The sequence below is a fragment of the Tiliqua scincoides genome, chromosome 1 (assembly GCF_035046505.1).
Source record: "Tiliqua scincoides isolate rTilSci1 chromosome 1, rTilSci1.hap2, whole genome shotgun sequence".
NCBI classification, from domain to species: Eukaryota; Metazoa; Chordata; class Lepidosauria; order Squamata; family Scincidae; genus Tiliqua; species Tiliqua scincoides.
In genome coordinates, this window is record NC_089821.1 from 253,703,814 (window position 1) to 253,722,310 (window position 18,497).

The 18,497-nt window shown below is 42.6% G+C and overlaps 1 protein-coding gene across 1 annotated transcript in view; it reads left to right on the forward strand.

Moving 5' to 3' along the window:
* USH2A (usherin) overlaps window positions 1–18,497 on the forward strand; it is a 567,365-nt gene that overhangs the window by 200,492 nt on the left and 348,376 nt on the right. The window contains exon 29 of the mRNA XM_066623430.1: window positions 1,725–1,910. Coding sequence (XP_066479527.1) covers window positions 1,725–1,910 — 186 coding nt within the window. The remainder of the gene's footprint in view (window positions 1–1,724; window positions 1,911–18,497) is intronic.

Genomic DNA, 18,497 nt, shown 5'->3' on the forward strand with positions numbered 1-18,497 from the left:
GAAGTCAAGTCCATACTGGCACATCCCTGTTCAGCAGTGCAATCCTATGCACAGTTACTTGGGAGTAAGCCCCACTGAACACAATGGAACTTACTTCTGAGTGAACCTGGAGAGGCTTGCACTGTAAGTGGTGTAACCCAGGTTCCTAGGTGTGAGATTACGTGTGAGCCATTGAAACATTGCTAGTGATTCACCATTCAGAATCAGCATTTTAGAGTGTGTTTGAAAACCTTTCTGAACCTAAACCTACTGGCCTTCTGACTGTCCCAATTATTCCTGTTTCTTTGTAAACAAGTCCTGTAGTATGCATGCTTGCGTCACAAAAGCTGCTTTTTTTAATACCAAAGCAGAGTTTTGACTTGCAAATGTACTGCTTATGCAGCTGAATGCCACCATTTGGTCTGCCATCCCAAAGCGAGCAAATGCTGCCATATTTTTATCCTAATTGTCTGACCAGAGTCAGTTAGACCATAAATTTATATTTACAATCTGACCACAGCACTGAGCAGCAACATGCTCCCAAGGGCTGGAGAATAATTGCACTATTTAATTATTTTTGAGTCAGTTTTGTTGTGTCCCCTATGAGAAGACCATCTGCTATACAGTACCTTACCTTGCTATGTGATACATTTCGGAACTAATAAAATCAATATATTAATGTAGTATTGTCAGCAACCTGAAGCTTTGTGAGTGGATCACATTGTTACTTTCTGAAGGAGCTGCAGACATTGAAACATTTTGACATTTAGCATTTACATCCTTTACGCATACTTCCCTCCCCCTGCCCCAGATGATTTTGTTTAATGAGTTTAAGCAGTAAGGGCATAAAAAGAGGGATACTTGATGCTGAGAGGCTACAGCAATCCTAATCGCCAGGACTCTAGAGTACACATGCATTTATAGCAAAACTATCATCCATCATTCTGCCATAGAGTTCCTTGGGCCTTTCCTCGGCATCCTTTGTGCAGTCATCTGTGATGAAGTTGTTTCTGGCCAGATCTTTACTGGATATAGCAATATCTGATACATAGTTAAAGGTTATTGGAAACAAGATTATCAGTTTTACTCGGTTTGCTATGCTTACAAGAGCAAGCATTTGAAAGTTCTTTCAATCACCTTCATTTTTTACATCTTCATTTTTGAAATTATCTTCAGTGTTGTATGAACTGACCCCAAACAACACTAACATGAATAACAACTTGCAAAAGTTATTCTCCCTCCCTCCCTCCCTCCCTCCCTCTCTCTCTCTCTCTCTCTCTCTCTCTCTCCAGAATATGAAACTGTATGTTTAGATTTAGGTTGAATTTTAACAATAGTTTGTGACATCTCAGAGATGAAGCATCAAATGCCTGTATATAATCAGAATCTAATTATCTGGCCTTATTTGGCAACATCATTCTATTCTTTGAACTTATGCAGTCCACCATCTTCCTTTTGTGAGTGATTACTTCAACACATTTGGTACATTAAATGTTTTCCAAAACCCTGAACTAGACAAAGAAGAATGTTATGTAGATGGAGTTCTGATGGTTTTGAAATATAGCTAAAACTGAATGGCTCAAGATGTGCAGTCATATTAAATCAATGCTGGAAAGTTACAACTCTAATAAATTGTATTTATGCTAATGGTGAAACTGATTTACTGCAACTATTAAAAGTGAAGAATGGGGCAATAGTCTTCTTAGGACTGCTATTTTCTCTATTTCTCTTTTATCCTTTCACAGTCCCACAAAATGTGCCAATATCCTCAAGAGTTCACAGCATAAATGGTTACAACGCTCAGGTTACCTGGCATGAACCAGTTGGGGTCATAGGTGTAATTGAGAAGTATATTCTGAAAGCGTCCAGCGAAGATGGCCCCAACATACCCACTGTCAGTGCAGATATAACTAATACTAGTGCGCTCAGAGGTACGTATCAATAAATATTCTTTAAAGCAATATTTTTATACATATTGTTGGAGGCTGAGCAATTCTGCTCAAATATTTTATATGAATTTGTTGTGTGTGTGTGTGTGTGTGTGTGTGTGAGAGAGAGAGAGAGAGAGAGAGAGAGCAGAAGTCCAACTCAATATTGCTCAAAAAGGTGAGAAAACCTGATCTGGAATAAGAACATAAGAACAGCCCCACTGGATCAGGCCATAGGCCCATCTAGTCCAGCTTCCTGTATCTCACAGCGGCCCACCAAATGCCCCAGGGAGCACACCACATAACAAGAGACCTCATCCTGGTGCCCTCCCTTGCATCTGGCATTCTGACATAACCCATTTCTAAAATCAGGAGGTTGCGCATACACATCATGGCTTGTACCCCGTGATGGATTTTTCCTCCAGAAACTTGTCCAATCCCATTTTAAAGGCGTCTAGGGTAGACGCCAGCACCACATCCTGTGGCAAGGAGTTCCACAGACCGACCACACGCTGAGTAAAGAAATATTTTCTTTTGTCTGTCCTAACCCGCCCAACACTCAATTTTAGTGGATGTCCCCTGGTTCTGGTATTATGTGAGAGTGTAAAGAGCATCTCCCTATCCACTCTGTCCATCCCCTGCATAATTTTGTATGTCTCAATCATGTCCCCCCTCAGGCGTCTCTTTTCTAGGCTGAAGAGACCCAAACGCCGTAGCCTTTCCTCATAAGGAAGGTGCCCCAGCCCCGTAATCATCTTAGTCGCTCTCTTTTGCACCTTTTCCATTTCCACTATGTCTTTTTTGAGATGCGACGACCAGAACTGGACACAATACTCCAGGTGTGGCCTTACCATAGATTTGTACAACGGCATTATAATACTAGCCGTTTTGTTCTCAATACCCTTCCTAATGATCCCAAGCATAGAATTGGCCTTCTTCACTGCCGCCGCACATTGGGTCGACACTTTCATCGACCTGTCCACCACCACCCCAAGATCTCTCTCCTGATCTGTCACAGACAGCTCAGAACCCATCAGCCTATATGTGAAGTTTTGATTTTTTGCCCCAATGTACATGACTTTACACTTACTGACATTGAAGTGCATCTGCCATTTTGCTGCCCATTCTGCCAGTCTGGAGAGATCCTTCTGGAGCTCCTCACAATCACTTCTGGTCTTCACCACTCAGAAAAGTTTGGTGTCGTCTGCAAACTTAGCCACTTCACTGCTCAACCCTGTCTCCAGGTCATTTATGAAGAGGTTGAAAAGCACCGGTCCCAGGACAGATCCTTGGGGCACGCCGCTTTTCACCTCTCTCCATTGTGAAAATTGCCCATTGACACCCACTCTCTGCTTCCTGGCCTCCAACCAGTTCTCAATCCATGAGAGGACATGTCCTCTAATTCCCTGACTGTGGAGTTTTTTCAGTAGCCTTTGGTGAGGGACCGTGTCAAACGCCTTCTGAAAGTCCAGATATATAATGTCCACGGGTTCTCCCAAATCCACATGCCTATTGACCTTTTCAAAGAATTCTATAAGGTTCGTGAGGCAAGACTTACCCTTACAGGAGCCATGCTGACTCTCCCTCAGCAAGGCCTGTTCATCTATGTGTTTTGAGATCCTATCTTTGATGAGGCATTCCACCATCTTACCTGGTATGGATGTTAGGCTGACCGGCCTATAGTTTCCCGGGTCTCCCCTCTTTCCCTTCTTAAAGATCAGCGTGACATTTGCTATCCTCCAATCTTCTGGCACCGTGGCCGTTTTGAGGGACAAGTTGCATACCTTAGTCAAGAGATCTGCAACTTCATTCTTCAATTCCTTAATAACTCTTGGGTGGATGCCATCAGGGCCCGGTGACTTATTGATCTTTAATTTATCAATGAGGTCTTCAGGAATCTTCAGGAAGTGACTATAACTCAATGGTGGAAAGACCCTGTCTGAAACTCTGATGAGCAGCTACCAGGCAGGGTGTCTGAAACTCTGATGAGCTAGGTGGCCAATGGGTTTCCTTGGTATAAGTCAGCTTCCTCAGTTCACTTTCTGAGTTGCATTGACTCAGCTGATCTGAGAGTGTCATGGCTTGGCTCCTAGAGCTAGTTCCTTTATAATGGCTGGATGCTGGAGCTTTTACTCCACTTTCAGAGGGCAGTGGCCATATATTTTATGTATTAAAACAGAAGTAGTTGTGCATTTTGTGCAAAGGCTTTTGAATGATATATTGCTCAACTTTGTTGAGTGGTGTTTGCTGTTTTCACTGGAAAGAAAAAGATCCCTCTTGCAGTATCTGAGGTATTTCTTGTGTACCTTTTGGAAAGGGATGAAGCATGTCCCAACTTTCCAGAAGTCTCTTTGTTTTCTAATAAGTGGTTTACAAGAAATGTGATAATTGCATTTCATTGTTAATTTCATGTTGATTTAGGAGTTGGACAATAATCGTATATAAAAGTTAGCAAGCTAGTTGAGTCCTGCATCAAGAGTATCCTGGTCAAGACGATACATTTCAAGGACTTTTCAGTTCAGCCACATGCTTATACCTATTTAGTTACTGTTTGCTTAAAAAACACAAGAACAGATTTTGTCTGCACAAATATTTGGGAAATGACAGTTTTTCTTATCGATATCCAGAAGATAATCCTGTGCAAATAGCAGCATTTGTTATTTATTGCTCATGATTTGACATCAGCTATGTTCTTGATTTAAAAGGGATCAGTCATTCTTAAAGGGATCAGAAACAGAAATTGATGATTAAAAAAAAATAATCCTATACATAGAGCTGTTTTTTTCTTTCTTCCTGGTGAATAAGATGGAATAGCAGCCTAATTCTTACTGAACACAGTGGACTTAATTCTGAGTAAAATAAATAACACAATTTCCAAACACCTCTACCTATATATATATATTGGCCAGTATCCAAAAAGCTACATCTGGGCATAATGAGGTACTGTATTTGTGTTTTTTTTAAAAATAGAAGTCCTTCTTACCTTCATCATGCCGTATTACAAACTGTTTTTGAAACTCCTAAAGCAGTGTTTCTCAAACGGTGGGTTGGGACCCACTAGGTGGGTCATGACCAATTTCAGATGGGTCTCCATTCATTTCAATATTTGATTTTTAATATATCAGACTTGATCCTACCATGGTATGTGACTGCATTTGGGGAAACGTTACAGATCTGTACTTTTAACAGGCTAATATGGATATGCATTTAACAATGATAGTAAGTGGAACTTTATCCTGGGTAGGATTGCAGCCTAGGATTGTTCAAAATTTTCCTGCTTGGTGATGTGACTTCCAGTCATGACATCACTTCCAGTGGGTCTTGACAGATTCCCATTCTAAAAAGTGGGTCCCGGTGCTAAATGTATGACAGCCACTGTCCTAAAGAATTGGGGTATCTCAAATGTTCCGTGTCTGAGGTGGTCCAGTCCATACCACCTACATTTTCATGTGAACACTCATATGTCTGAAAGCATGTTCATGTGAAAAGTTTGTACACTCCAAGAGAAGGCTAAACTAGAAACTAGTATGTTGATATGTGAAACCTCTTGATATGGAATCAGATAATGGACTCCTTGTGTGAAAAACCAAGGTGGTACAGTTGCATGACATAAGTAACCTCCTTAGCAAGTTGACCATACAAATTTGTATTGGCAACCTTCAGTCTCGAAAGACTATGGTATCGCGCTCTGAAAGGTGGTTCTGGCACAGCGTCTAGTGTGGCTGAAAAGGCCAATCCGGGAGTGACAATCCCTTCCACACCGGGAGCAAGTGCAGTCTGTCCCTGGTCTGTCTCCCTGGCTATGGGCCTTCCTTCTTTGCCTCTTAGCCTCAGACTGTTGGCAAAGTGTCTCTTCAAACTGGGAAAGGCCATGCTGCACAGCCTGCCTCCAAGTGGGCCGCTCAGAGGCCAGGGTTTCCCACTTGTTGAGGTCCATCCCTAAGGCCTTCAGATCCCTCTTGCAGATGTCCTTGTATCGCAGCTGTGGTCTACCTGTAGGGCGCTTTCCTTGCACGAGTTCTCCATAGAGGAGATCCTTTGGGATCCGGCCATCATCCATTCTCACGACATGACCAAGCCAACGCAGGCTTCTCTGTTTCAGCAGTGAATACATGCTAGGGATTCCAGCACGTTCCAGGACTGTGTTGTTTGGAACTTTGTCCTGCCAGGTGATGCCGAGGATGCGTCGGAGGCAGCGCATGTGGAAAGCACTCAGTTTCCTCTCCTGTTGTGAGTGAAGAGTCCATGACTCGCTGCAGTACAGAAGTGTACTCAGGACGCAAGCTCTGTAGACCTGGATCTTGGTATGTTCCGTCAGCTTCTTGTTGGACCAGACTCTCTTTGTGATTCTGGAAAACGTGGTAGCTGCTTTACCGATGCGCTTGTTTAGCTCGGTATCGAGAGAAAGAGTGTCGGAGATCGTTGAGCCAAGGTACACAAAGTCATGGACAACCTCCAGTTCATGCTCAGAGATTGTAATGCAGGGAGGTGAGTCCACATCCTGAACCATGACCTGTGTTTTCTTCAGGTTTCTTCATGACCTGTGTTTTCTTCAAATTAATACAAAGAAAATGATTCACACATTCAGGAAGCTGAGGGTTTATTTTATCTGCTTTCATGCCTGTTTGTGAGAACTGTCTCTGTTGTGATCTCTATATTAATAGAATACAAGGTCTGTGTATCGTGACAGCCATATGTCTATAAATGGGAACCATGATAATTCAGGCAATAGGGTGAGCTGCCAAGATAGCTCAGTTTGGCATATTCACAATTCCTCTCAGAGAGTCTGGTAAGGCTCTACCCAAACCTTATAATAGCAGAATTTTGGGCATCTTATAAAAGAAAAAGAGCTGAAAAAAATGGAGTGGTCTTGATGTCATTTTTGCCTTCTTCCTGCTTTAGCAGGTTGATTGCAAAACGATTTACACAGCTGGGCAGGTCTGCAGGTGTCTGGAAACGTGTTAGATAGGTGGCTGCCTATTAACATATGAGTTAATGTAGAGGACATGGGAAACCTCACAGGAACTGAAACTCGGCTAGCTGCTAACTCAGGTTGTGCCAATAAATCACAGAGCCATAAGGGCAGGATTACTTGTGCTAGGAGCATTTGTTTCCTTGGTGGAAAAAAATGACTTCTGCTGGAAATATATTTTGTTATTTTAAAAGAGAGGGGCTGCAAATTTTATTTTGGTTTAAAATTCCTAAAGCAGAGTTTTAAAAACGGAGTGTTTTAATATAAATGTCTACAACTGAAAATGTGCTGAATTTTTTAAAAATATGTTTGCCTTTTTCATTCTGTGTTCACTTTTAGAGATGAATCAGCAAGAAATATTTTGCTGTTTTGCATTCATCCCCTGACTCTTTTCCATTGTATAGCTCAGGGCAGAGTTTTCATATGGAAAAAAAGTTCCCCATCAGTGCCATGATCTGAGAATTGGGCACAGGCTTTAGGCTTGTGTGTGCTCTCCTTACTTCCCTCATCGTGGAGGGAAGGTACTGTATTAGCTGGGGAGAACTTGCTAGTTTTAACAAACAGGATCAAGGAGATCCTGCACTGAAATATATACTGGATGTTCTAGTTCAGTAGATGTGTTCTTGAGGGGATCAGGGAAGGGACTATTTGGCATCTGCATTTAAGAGCTCATGTGAAGAGTTTGTTCACATGAATGCCGTCTTGCTGGAAGAGGGAATTCAAACAGTTTACAGGTCAACCTACCCTGCGAACAGGGATTTCCAGTTTTGGAGGTAATAATACACATGTCTTTTCTAACATCGGTTTATAACATCTGTTGGCAAAATTCTAACTCTCAGTTGAGCCGGTTCAGCCGTCCTTGTGCTGTCTCAGAGTGTTGCAGACATGCTGTGAAGTGCATTTGCAGCTACTCCTGAGTTGGCAGTGCTGTGTTCTGGAGCAGCACTGGCTGGCACACATAAGGTCGCCTGGGAGAGGGTGGCAGGAGGGTGTTTTGGGGGTGGAGAGCGCCATTTTGGGACAGAGGACGGCGGAACAGGGTTGAATTGTGACTGTGAGTAGGGCAGGATTGGCAGAGCGGGTCTCCGCTGTATCCTAACCCCCTTCCCAGCTCACCCAACATTACACTAGGCTTCCTGGATTTGCGCCAGCTAAATAACTGTTGCAAATTTGAGTAAAGCTAGGGCTTTACTTGGGGTAAGGGGAAATATATTCTCTTATTCTGAGGAGACCTCCAGCTGACTCCTGAGCTGCTTTGGATGCCGCATAGGCCATGTGGCCCCGCTGTGCCAGTGCAGTTTAAGATTGGACTGTGTTAGAAAAAGTAAAGGGTGACCTACCCTTGAAAAGCAGTTTTATTGTTTACTTACAAAAGGAAGCATAAATCTTTATCGTGCCTGGCAGTTGTGAGCCTTCTAGAGTAGTTACTATATTCAGATAGACCACATCAGATAAGGAACTTTTTGTCTAATGAAAGATTTTTTTTTTTAAGATGTAAGAAGTTTGAATGCCACTGAGACCAGAGTGTAGCTGAAATTGGACTGGAATTGAAATACAATAGTAGCTGCATTTTATGCAGTTATTCTAGCAAGTCATACGTGTGGGGTAATTATATGATATCTGCTGAAGATTCATATGTCTATGTGCCAGAGGGGAAATGACTTTCCTGAACACTTTTCCTGGACTTTTCTTCATCTGAACTTTGCCTCTTTTGCAAATGAGATTTCAAGCCTCAGCGAATCAGATCTGCAGTCAGACAAGTGGAAAAATGCTTTTCCTGCTCGATGCTCAGTATTTACCATTGTATAATCTGATACACAATCTAATGATTACTACTGCCAAATGAAACTGCCCATAATTTGTCTCCCTCCTATACATATCTCCAAATACTTGTGCTGTGATTGCTGGGTACAACAATTGTTTGCTCTTTAACTGATAACTAGAGGTGTTTGTTTCCTGTGAGTAAGTTAGGATTCCAGCCTAACACAATAGGCTTACTTCTGAATAAAATAAAATAACACCGTTTTCAAACACCTCTGCTGATAACTATGCAGGGAAGGGTCACTGAGCTACTTTGGTTCTTGAGTGAAATAACCTAGGCCAAAGGTTCCCAAACTGGGACATCATAAGGCTCCAGCCTGGGAAGCCCTGTCTCTTCCCCCTTAAAGGGAAAGGGGGATAGTGGCAATGCAATAACAATCACACCACCATTGGGGACAGAAGGGCTTTTTTCCACTTACCTAAGCCAGCACTGGTCTCCAGTGTTGGGGGAGGAGCCCTGCAGACGCCTGTGCTTGGCTCCCCATGCTTTAGGTGTTCTTGCAGGTGTTCTGCAAGAGTTTAGGGGAGGGTCATATATTAATTACATCATAGGGGGACGCGAGCACCCGGCCAGCAGTGTCGTGTACCATGTCAGTTGTCAAAAAGCTGATGGTGTGCATTGACGGTTTTAGCACCTTGTCAGTGTGCCTTGAGATGAAAAAGGTTGAAAATCTCTAGAAGGAAGATAGCATCTAGGAGTGTGCAGACTTTCTATCCAGAGGTATTGCAGATGGCCACTTATTGTTGGCAGTGTCATTCTTGATCTGTTTGTTCCTTCACAGAATATGAAATAAACCTAGCAACACAGTCTGTGATAAGTAGCATCAAAGGATGAGCATGATGTACATTCACTGGGAATCACAGAGATTCTTTCTTTCTTGCGGATGCTTAGGGAGGTCGTGATTCAGAACTGTGATTTGGAGGAGTGCTTCTCCTACTGCTTTTGCCCTCCAGCCTGCTTTCTTGGACATGATTTCCAGATACATTTGTTCTCAAAGCTGAAAGTAGAACTACAGGTTTTTTCCCTTCTAGGATTGTCACATCTTCCAGGGCTGAACTCGGGTACAAATTGAGTCTTGCCCACCCATGACCTGCAACTCACACTCCCAATCTCTTATAGTCTGTTGAACTCAGTACTTGCTGCTGTCGACCTGATGACTGACCTGCATGGACGTTGCTCACCCACAGAGACTGAGGAGATACGTATAACCCACCATTTGGGAATCACTGCCTAATACGAAGTGAGATGCTTTACAGCAGGGGTGTCCAAAGTTTTTGGCAGGAGGGCCACAGGGGGCCGGGGAAAAAAAGAATTAATTTACATTTAAAATTTGAATAAATTTACATAATTTTACATAAATGAATATATTAAAGATGAATTTATATGAATGAATGAAGGTCTTGCAATAACTCAAGGCCTATAAAAGGTCTTGCACAAAGCAAGGCTGGCCTTTCCTTTGCTGCCACTACTGCATCACAGACATGAAACAACAAGCAGTGGAGGAAGCCCTCATCCCACAGCTCACACGAGAGGTCAAACAGTCGCCCTCATGCTGAGAGCAGTTGCGTCTGGCCAGTGCGGTCTCCAACAAATCTCTGGAGGGCCAGAGGCTCATTGGAGACTGGGGACTCCCTGAGGGCCACATTGAGAGGCCTTGAGGGCCGCATGTGGCCCCAGGGCCAGGGTTTGGGCACCCCTGCTTTACAGCATCTGTAAGCACCACAACTTTTCATTAAAGATCTGTCAATAGGAAAAGATCACTTGGGACATAATCAGTTGTGAAAGGCATAGAGATAAAACGCTGCTTCTTGGCTGTTGCAATAAACTTTATAATGTTGCTTGAAAATATAATTTTTCATCAATTTAGATTAGTTCAAAATTTACACAAATATTGTCGATATACAGTATACATTCTGCTGATTACAAACATTTGACAAGATTACATATATTTCGTGTAATATTTAAGGGCCAAACGGCATGTTACATCAAACATGTTACTGTGTAGTTAGAGGATTGCTTTTTTGTCTCTGTAAAGCCCCTAGTTGGAACTGAGTCCACAGTGTAGAGGTAGGGAGAGGTTAACCCTTGACCTCGCTGTCATTTTCTTCCTGAAGTGACTATTTAAAACTGAAAGTCAGTGTCAAACTGCTTGCTAACTGGGCAAAGAGGCCTCTTTTAAAGTGCTAGCTCACTTATATTTAGCAATGGGGAGAGCACATATTTTTCAACCAGGAACAGCATATTTTCTAGTGGCTGTTGCTTGTGTCTGTTTTGTGTCTTAGCTTTAGACCAGGGGTGCCCAAACCCCAGCCCGGGGGCCACTTGTGGCCCTCGAGGGCTCCCAATCCGGCCCGTGGGGAGCACCCAGTCTCCAATGAACCTCTGGCCCTCCAGAGACTTGCTGGAGCCCTTGCTGGCCTGACGCAACTGCTCTCAATGTGAGGACGACTGTTCGACCTTTCACCTGAGCTATGGGATGAGGGCTCTCTCTACTGCTTGCTGTTTCACGTCTGTGATGCAGCAGTGGCAGTGAAGGAAAGGCTGGCCTTGCTTTGTGCAAGGCCTTTTACAGGCCTTAAACTACTGCAATACCTTCATTCATTCATATGTTCCATCTCAAATATGTAAATTTATTCAAATTTTTAATGTAAATTTATTCTTTTTTCCCCCGGCCCCCGACACAGTGTCAGAGAGATGATGTGGCCCTCTTGCCAAAATGTTTGGACACCCCTGCTTTAGACTGTGAGACAGAGAACCATCTTTTTGTTTATTTTGCTGCATAAACCACTTTGTGAAGCTTTTTGCTGAAAAGCACTATATAAATATTCTTAGTGGAAGCAGCAGTAACTAGTCATTTCAGGTACTCAGTTTTTAGTGGGAAAACATTATGGACCTAAACCATTTAATAGAGTGTTTCTCAACTAGTGGTACTTGTACCACCACTTGTACCACCGGTGGTACTTGAGGTGGTGTCCAGTGGTACTCATGGGATCCCCACACCCCCATCACCTGGCAGTGAGACTAGCAATGCAACACATTAAGTAGCAGTAGGAGGCTTTGCTCAGTGGACAGAGCTCCAGCATGCGCTTTTCACAAGCTCAGAAAACACTTGCATCCGTCCTGAGCCTCTTACTAGTGTTGGTTACATTGTGTCTGGTCTCCCAGTCTGGAAGTAACTGGCAATGACATCATTGCCAGTTACTTTTGGTGGTACTTGCAGTAGGTGGACCATTTGAGGTGATACAGTGGGGGGAAAAATGTTGAGAAACACTGATTTAATTCCATCTACGTATCTCTATGCTGAACTCTCAGGCAAATCACAGTCTTCTTTGTTTGCTACATGCAAGTAAAAGTAAGTATCTGACTACACCGTTATTTGTTTAATTTAATATGTAGTTTGGCCCTTATGCATTAGTAGATATTTGTTGAAACGGTGGGGCAATTAAGCCAATTAATGATTTCCATCTTTGAATTACTCTAGAATAAGCACATAAAAAGTAGGGTACAGCTGGCTGGGCATTCTCATCTATATACTATTAATTTTATACTGTTTGCTTGACAGTTTGGTAGTAATTGGGCTTTCTTAATATAATTCTGAAATTTCTTGTTTTAAATTGTGGTTTGTTATAGTGCTAGATTTTAGTATTAACCTAGAATGCTTGATATCAGGCAGAAATCTTCCCTACTGAAGACGTCCACGCTGTCTATTCTGGCAGTCTCTCCCTTCCCACTCTGTCCATTTTGGTGAGGTTTTTCCTGCTTGGAAAGCTTCCTGCACAGTAGCCACCTTTACTTTCAGAGGTGCTGTCCTTGCCTTCCAAGGATATGTTGCATTTGGCTGCTTTTTTTCCAAATCCAAACTTTTACATTTTTCCACACTTTGGGATCCGAAACCACTTTGCAAATGGGCATCATACCCCAGTTTACCAGCAGATTAAGCATGGGTGATTTCTCTTCTCCTTTCTCCCTCTAACCCTTGTAACAACTCTTTTTCCATTCTAAAATTCTCCATTCCTAAATATTTGTTTTAAACCACCTGCCAGTTATCGCCATCTCTCTCATCCAGTCATCTCTGGCAGAGGAAACAGCCCAGCTAGCTGCCCGACTTTCAGGCTCTCTTTGCAAATATTCTTCCACTCACAACCACTTCAATCTCTGCTGAACTGATGCTAGTTGTAAACATGGCCTTTACTTTGTAATTGCTTCTGAGCCACCTTTGCATCATTTACCACAACACTGTAATGGGGGGGGGGGGGAATGAGCAGACATTGCAATACCATTGTGTCTTGGGTTGCCAACAGACTGAAGCTATTCCTGGATAATTTTTTTTTCCTCCAACTCGTAGTACTGGAATTTCTTGGAGACCCTGTTAAAATATCTAGAAGTGCTTTCAGGAGTCACTAGAATTGATGCTGATTACTGAAGGTGGCTGACCAATCCTGGAGGAAGTCAACAAATACATACTGTCTTTTTAAGAATTAACAGCATAATATGAGAGTCACATGGCAACAGCCACTTGATTCTGTCATTTCAGGCTTGCTCTGGGGCAGGGGTGTCCAAAGTTTTTGGCAGGAGGGCCACATCATCTCTCTGACACTGTGTCGGGGGCCGGGGGAAAAAAGAATTAATGTACATTTAAAATTTGAATAAATTTACATAGATTTACATAAATGAATATATTAAAGATGAATTTATATGAATGAATGAAGGTCTTGCAATAGCTCAAGGCCTATAAAAGGCCTTGCACAAAGCAAGGCTGGCCTTTCCTTTGCTGCCGCTACTTCATCACAGACATGAAACAACAAGCAGTGGAGGGAGCCCTCATCCCACAGCTCATGCGAGAGGTCAAACAGTCGCCCTCATGCTGAGAGCAGTTGCATCGGGCCAGTGTGGGCTCCAGCAAATCTCTGGAGGGCCAGAGGCTCATTGGAGACTGGGGGCTCCCTGAGGGCCACATTGAGAGGCCTCGAGGGCCGCAAGTGGCCCCAGGGCCAGGGTTTGGGCACCCTTGCTCTGGGGCATAAACAGAGTAAGTGGAATGGTGGGCAGAATCACCTCCACTGTTGTGATTTTCTCTTTTTGGAGGGGCGAGCACATACACTTGAATTAATGAGTCTGTCATGCGTAAGATGCAGTCCTACTATTTATATCTCGCCTTTCTTCCTCCAATGAGGCCTCTGAGGCAACTTATGACATTTTAAAAGTACAATACAGTAATAAAACTCTCAGGACAGTGGTGGTCTTATAAGCACTCTCTGGCCTGGTCATTCTAAACCAGGGTAATTCCATCACTTTCTCCAAAATGTTGTGTTTAGGGACTGCTCATACTGTCAGAGATGCACTACTGCATTAACTCCCCCCCCCCAATGGCCAGATTAGGAAGTGATCTTTAGAGCGATACGGGGGGGGGGGGATAGGCTTTCAGTGAATGGAAGTGCCATGCCATCAGTGCTCCAGTTTCTAGCCACTTTTGAGTGACATTCACAGCAAGGAAGAACAATCATTTCATACATTCATCAGTCAGCACAGAAAATTTAATTGTCCATTGTCCTTGTCTAGGACAAGCATGGTGAGAGGAGAGATTTATTGTACCCTATTCTCAAATATGTGAGCTCAAAAGTGTCAGGAAATAATCTTAGCTCTCTGTGTTTACTAATTACACAATCTTTTGCAAGACTGATCTGTTGCAAAATCAAAAATTAATTTCAGTGATAGCTGCAATACTTGCTTGTCCACTGAGTGGCATGGAGTAGTCTATGAGTGCAGCGTTACATTTTGGTCACTTTCTTAAATGTTCCAACTTTGTTTGAAGGGCATGAAAAAGGGAAGGCACTGAGCTTGAACAGATTTGGGAAAGCGTATGGACTGATTATAAGGGGCGGAAAGCAGTGGAATTTGCCGTGCCTCTGTACCCCAGATCTGTGACGTCTTGTGTTATCCATCCATTTGCTTCCCTCTTAGTTCCTAGACAAGACCCAGCAGAGATAGCTAAAGTGCAGGTGTCATGTGAAACCTGAAAAGTTATTTTCAGATGGTAAAAGCAGAACTGGCTTTATCTGTAAAAGAAGGTTTTCAGATAGTTCCAGCCCCTTATTCTGTAAGGGTAGAGTCACATGATGGGCACCCCCACAGAAGCTTACTGCTTGGTAACTTCAGGCATATGGGAAGATGGTCCTGTGTAACATCCAGTCAAACAGGTTTCACCCCTTTCCTTGTGTATATCTCGGAAGCCTGTGGAATGGTGAGATGGCAGCATTGAACAATTCACCACATGGTTGAAGGCAACAAATGCCTGCCTTCCCATTCCTTACATTAAGAGTTTAAGCGGCTATGAGGTAGCTCTTGTTCAGCTCTATCCACACTGATCTTTCAAAAGGCCTAGCTTCTGTTTAAGCTGAAGGAGGTTGGAAATCCAGGCTGATATACTGTCAGGCAGTATTGCAGTATTTGTCAGGCACATCAGTATTGAAATCCTAGAGTAACTATGCATCGAACTGAGAGTTCTTGATCATATTTTGACAGATCTTGAAATCCTGTTTTCACTTTACATTTTCCTGATTCTAATATGATTCTCTTTAGTCATTAGTTATGCAAGTCTAAAGTCAGCTTTAACACATGATTAAAATTAGACTCTCTGGCCGTAGGTTTTGAGTCATCAGTGAATCTAATGTAAATGCAGCCGAAGATACAGATGTCAAAGCAGGGTCAGAATCAGCACCATAGAACTTGCCTCTAATTTTCCAATGATGGAAGGGAAAGGTTTGAAAGTGCATTCAATAAGCATAAGTAAGCATTATTGATGTTTTCAAAGTGTTAGCATACCATGTAATGCAGGAGTGTTGGCATCTCTATTAAGCTCTTTGGCACCAACAAATCCAGAGATCTCACCACTGAGCGCTAATGCATTTTGCATTAACGCTTAACACCATCAAAGTGTGACTCACTATAGTGGTCGGGTTAAAAAAGAGAAGCAAAAACACAGCCCAGAAGAAAATGCCTGAACCAGACCTTTAAATGTAGCTTTTGTGTTTTTGTTTTTTTTAAAGAACAATATCAAAAGGACCTCTTTTTTTAATTTCGAAATGCACTTCCAACAGTTTAATTCTACTAAAGTTTGGGGTACTGTTGCAGTCTTATATAGAGCTGCACTGGATTTTTGTACTTTTACATTCTGATATGAACTGTGGAGTTTCAAAAGGAGTGGAAACTCTCTAAAAAGCTTACTACCTTTTGCACTCTACTGCACGATTTCCGATCCCAATACTGTATGCTGCTCCTTGGAGCAACATTTAGGGCTTCTTTTTTCCTTATTGCTATGTGATCCCAGCCAATTAGGGATCATGTAGAGAAGGTGATGATACTACCTTTTAAAAATATATATATTTATTACAGAAACAGGACAGGGAAATGGGATAGACTTAGGGGTAGGTCTACACAGGTTACACATCAGGATAATGGCCTTGGGTTACAACATGCATTCTTTAAAAAAAAATTTAAAACAACGGCTAGAAAAAAAGAAATTATCCATGCAAATGTTACTTCATTTGTCATTATAATATTTACTAATTAATCTAAACAATCAATATTATTTATCTGAAATTGTCTATCCAGTCATAAAAAGGCTCCCAATATCTTCTTATTTTACCTAGATCTCTTTCATTCTTTCTGTTAAAACATCCATTTCTGCTATTAATTCTTATCGATTAATTTTATACCTATTAATTTTTCTCTATTTGGGACGTCTATAGATTTCCACATTTGTGCATTTAATATTATTGCCGCTGTACTAATATGTACAATAAGGTGTTTCTTGTGTTGGTCTTTAATTTCTGATATCACATTAGGAGGAATATTTTCAGTTTGAATGGTATTACACAATTCAATATCTCTTGTAACATTTTATGTATCGTATTCCAATATTTCTTTGCTTTCTCACGTGTCCACCACATATGGTAAAAAGTCATCTCAATCTCTTTACCCTTCCAACACTTGCTTGATGAAGCTGAATACATTTTTGCTATTTTCTCTGGAGTCAAATGCCATCTATAAAACATTTTATATAAATTCTCTTTAAAAGATACTGCTTTCGTTATCTTAATATTTATATTCCAAATTTGTTTCCAATCATCACTTGGTATCCACAAATTTTTTGCCCAGAGCACCATCGAGTCTTTCACTATCTCATTCTCCATTCTCCTCTCAAGGAGAAAGTTGTACATTTTTAAAATGTATTTTCCATCATCAGTCAAAGATACTTTATTGAAACATATCTTCTTGATATGATATTTTCCATCATCAGTCAAAGATACTTTATTGAAACATATCTTCCCCTGGGAGCTGGGGATAAGAATAGGCCCTCAGTTTGGCTGTACTTGTCGTAAGAGGCGTCTAAACAGCCACCGGGTAGATGGGACTCGTCAGCCTGGGAAGGCAGCTCATCTGAGAGAAGGAAAACTCTGATCCCAAACCTCCACTGCCTTGTGGCTACATCTAGTTATGGAAAAGGCTTCAGGAGTCAACCTTGAGGCAAAATCCGGAGCCGGAGTCCCTGAGGCAGTTCGTGGCTGAACACAGTCACTTTCTGGCAACTATTGCGACGTCGCTGGAACCAACCGTATTGGCTTCTGCCTTTCCATTGGACCATTTCAGCGACGTGGAGAGGGGGGATTTGCTGCATGGGTAACAGCCTATCCTCCATACCTACTTTACTTAGGCTTCGCGCATTGGAGAGGACACTGTTCCAGAACCACCATTCAGAGCGTGACACCATAGTCTTCCGAGACTGAAGGATGCCAACAATCTTCTTTGCAGAGACCTATTTTATGGTCTTCTCGTATTCTTGATCTTAGAAGGGGATGATATTACAATCAGATCTGACTATATGAAATCATATGAGGACAACTTAAGCTACTAATGCACACCAAATATTGTAGGTGTAGGGACCATATCTCTATTGCCAAAGCAACTTGGGGTGCAATCCTAACCCCTTATGTCAGTGCTTTCTGGCACTGGCACAGCGGTGCCAATGGGGCATGATGTGCATCCTGCAGTTGGGTGTCACTCAGGAGGCCTCCTCAAAGTAGGGGAATGTTTGTTCCCTTACCTCAGAGCTGCATTGCCCTTATGTCAGTACTGGAAAGCACTGACTTAAGGGGTTAGGATTGTGCCCTTGGTCACTTTCCATTGTACTGTACTGTACTGTACTGTACTGCTACACTGTACTGAGGGAGATGCACACTCCCTCATCCCAAGAGTGCAGGTGCACATCCTTGACCTGCTGAGGAAAAGACATGGTCACTCTCAGCTGATGTGGCAAGAGTTCAAATGCAATCTTTCATTCTCTTTACTGTAATTCAAAGATAATCACAACTATGCTTATCTTTCATTCTTCCAACCATGCTGGAATCCAGATGGGCTTGGCTAGGAGGGATGTCTCGGTTGGAGGCCCTACTTGCCCAGGGAAATGGGGGGGGGGGCAGTTTGGCAAGAGAATTGCAGGTTCAAATTGTTAAGCCCTAGGCCCTGTGCCTTCCTCTTCCCCCACAGAACTCCTTCAGGGTGATGGCCTCACAAAAGAGGCCCCCTGGAAAATCCCTCCTGGGGGACTCTTTCCACTCTGCTCCGCCTTGTCCCCACCAGTCCCCCTTCCCCTTCTCCACTCTAGTATCTCTCCTGCTCACTACTTCTTCTCACTTCCTTGTGTTCTGCTTCTCCTCTGTGCTCCTTTTGTCATCCCTTGTGTCTTTCCTGGTTTTTCCTTCTCCCTTGTCTTCTCCTGTTTTCCTCTCCCTGTCCC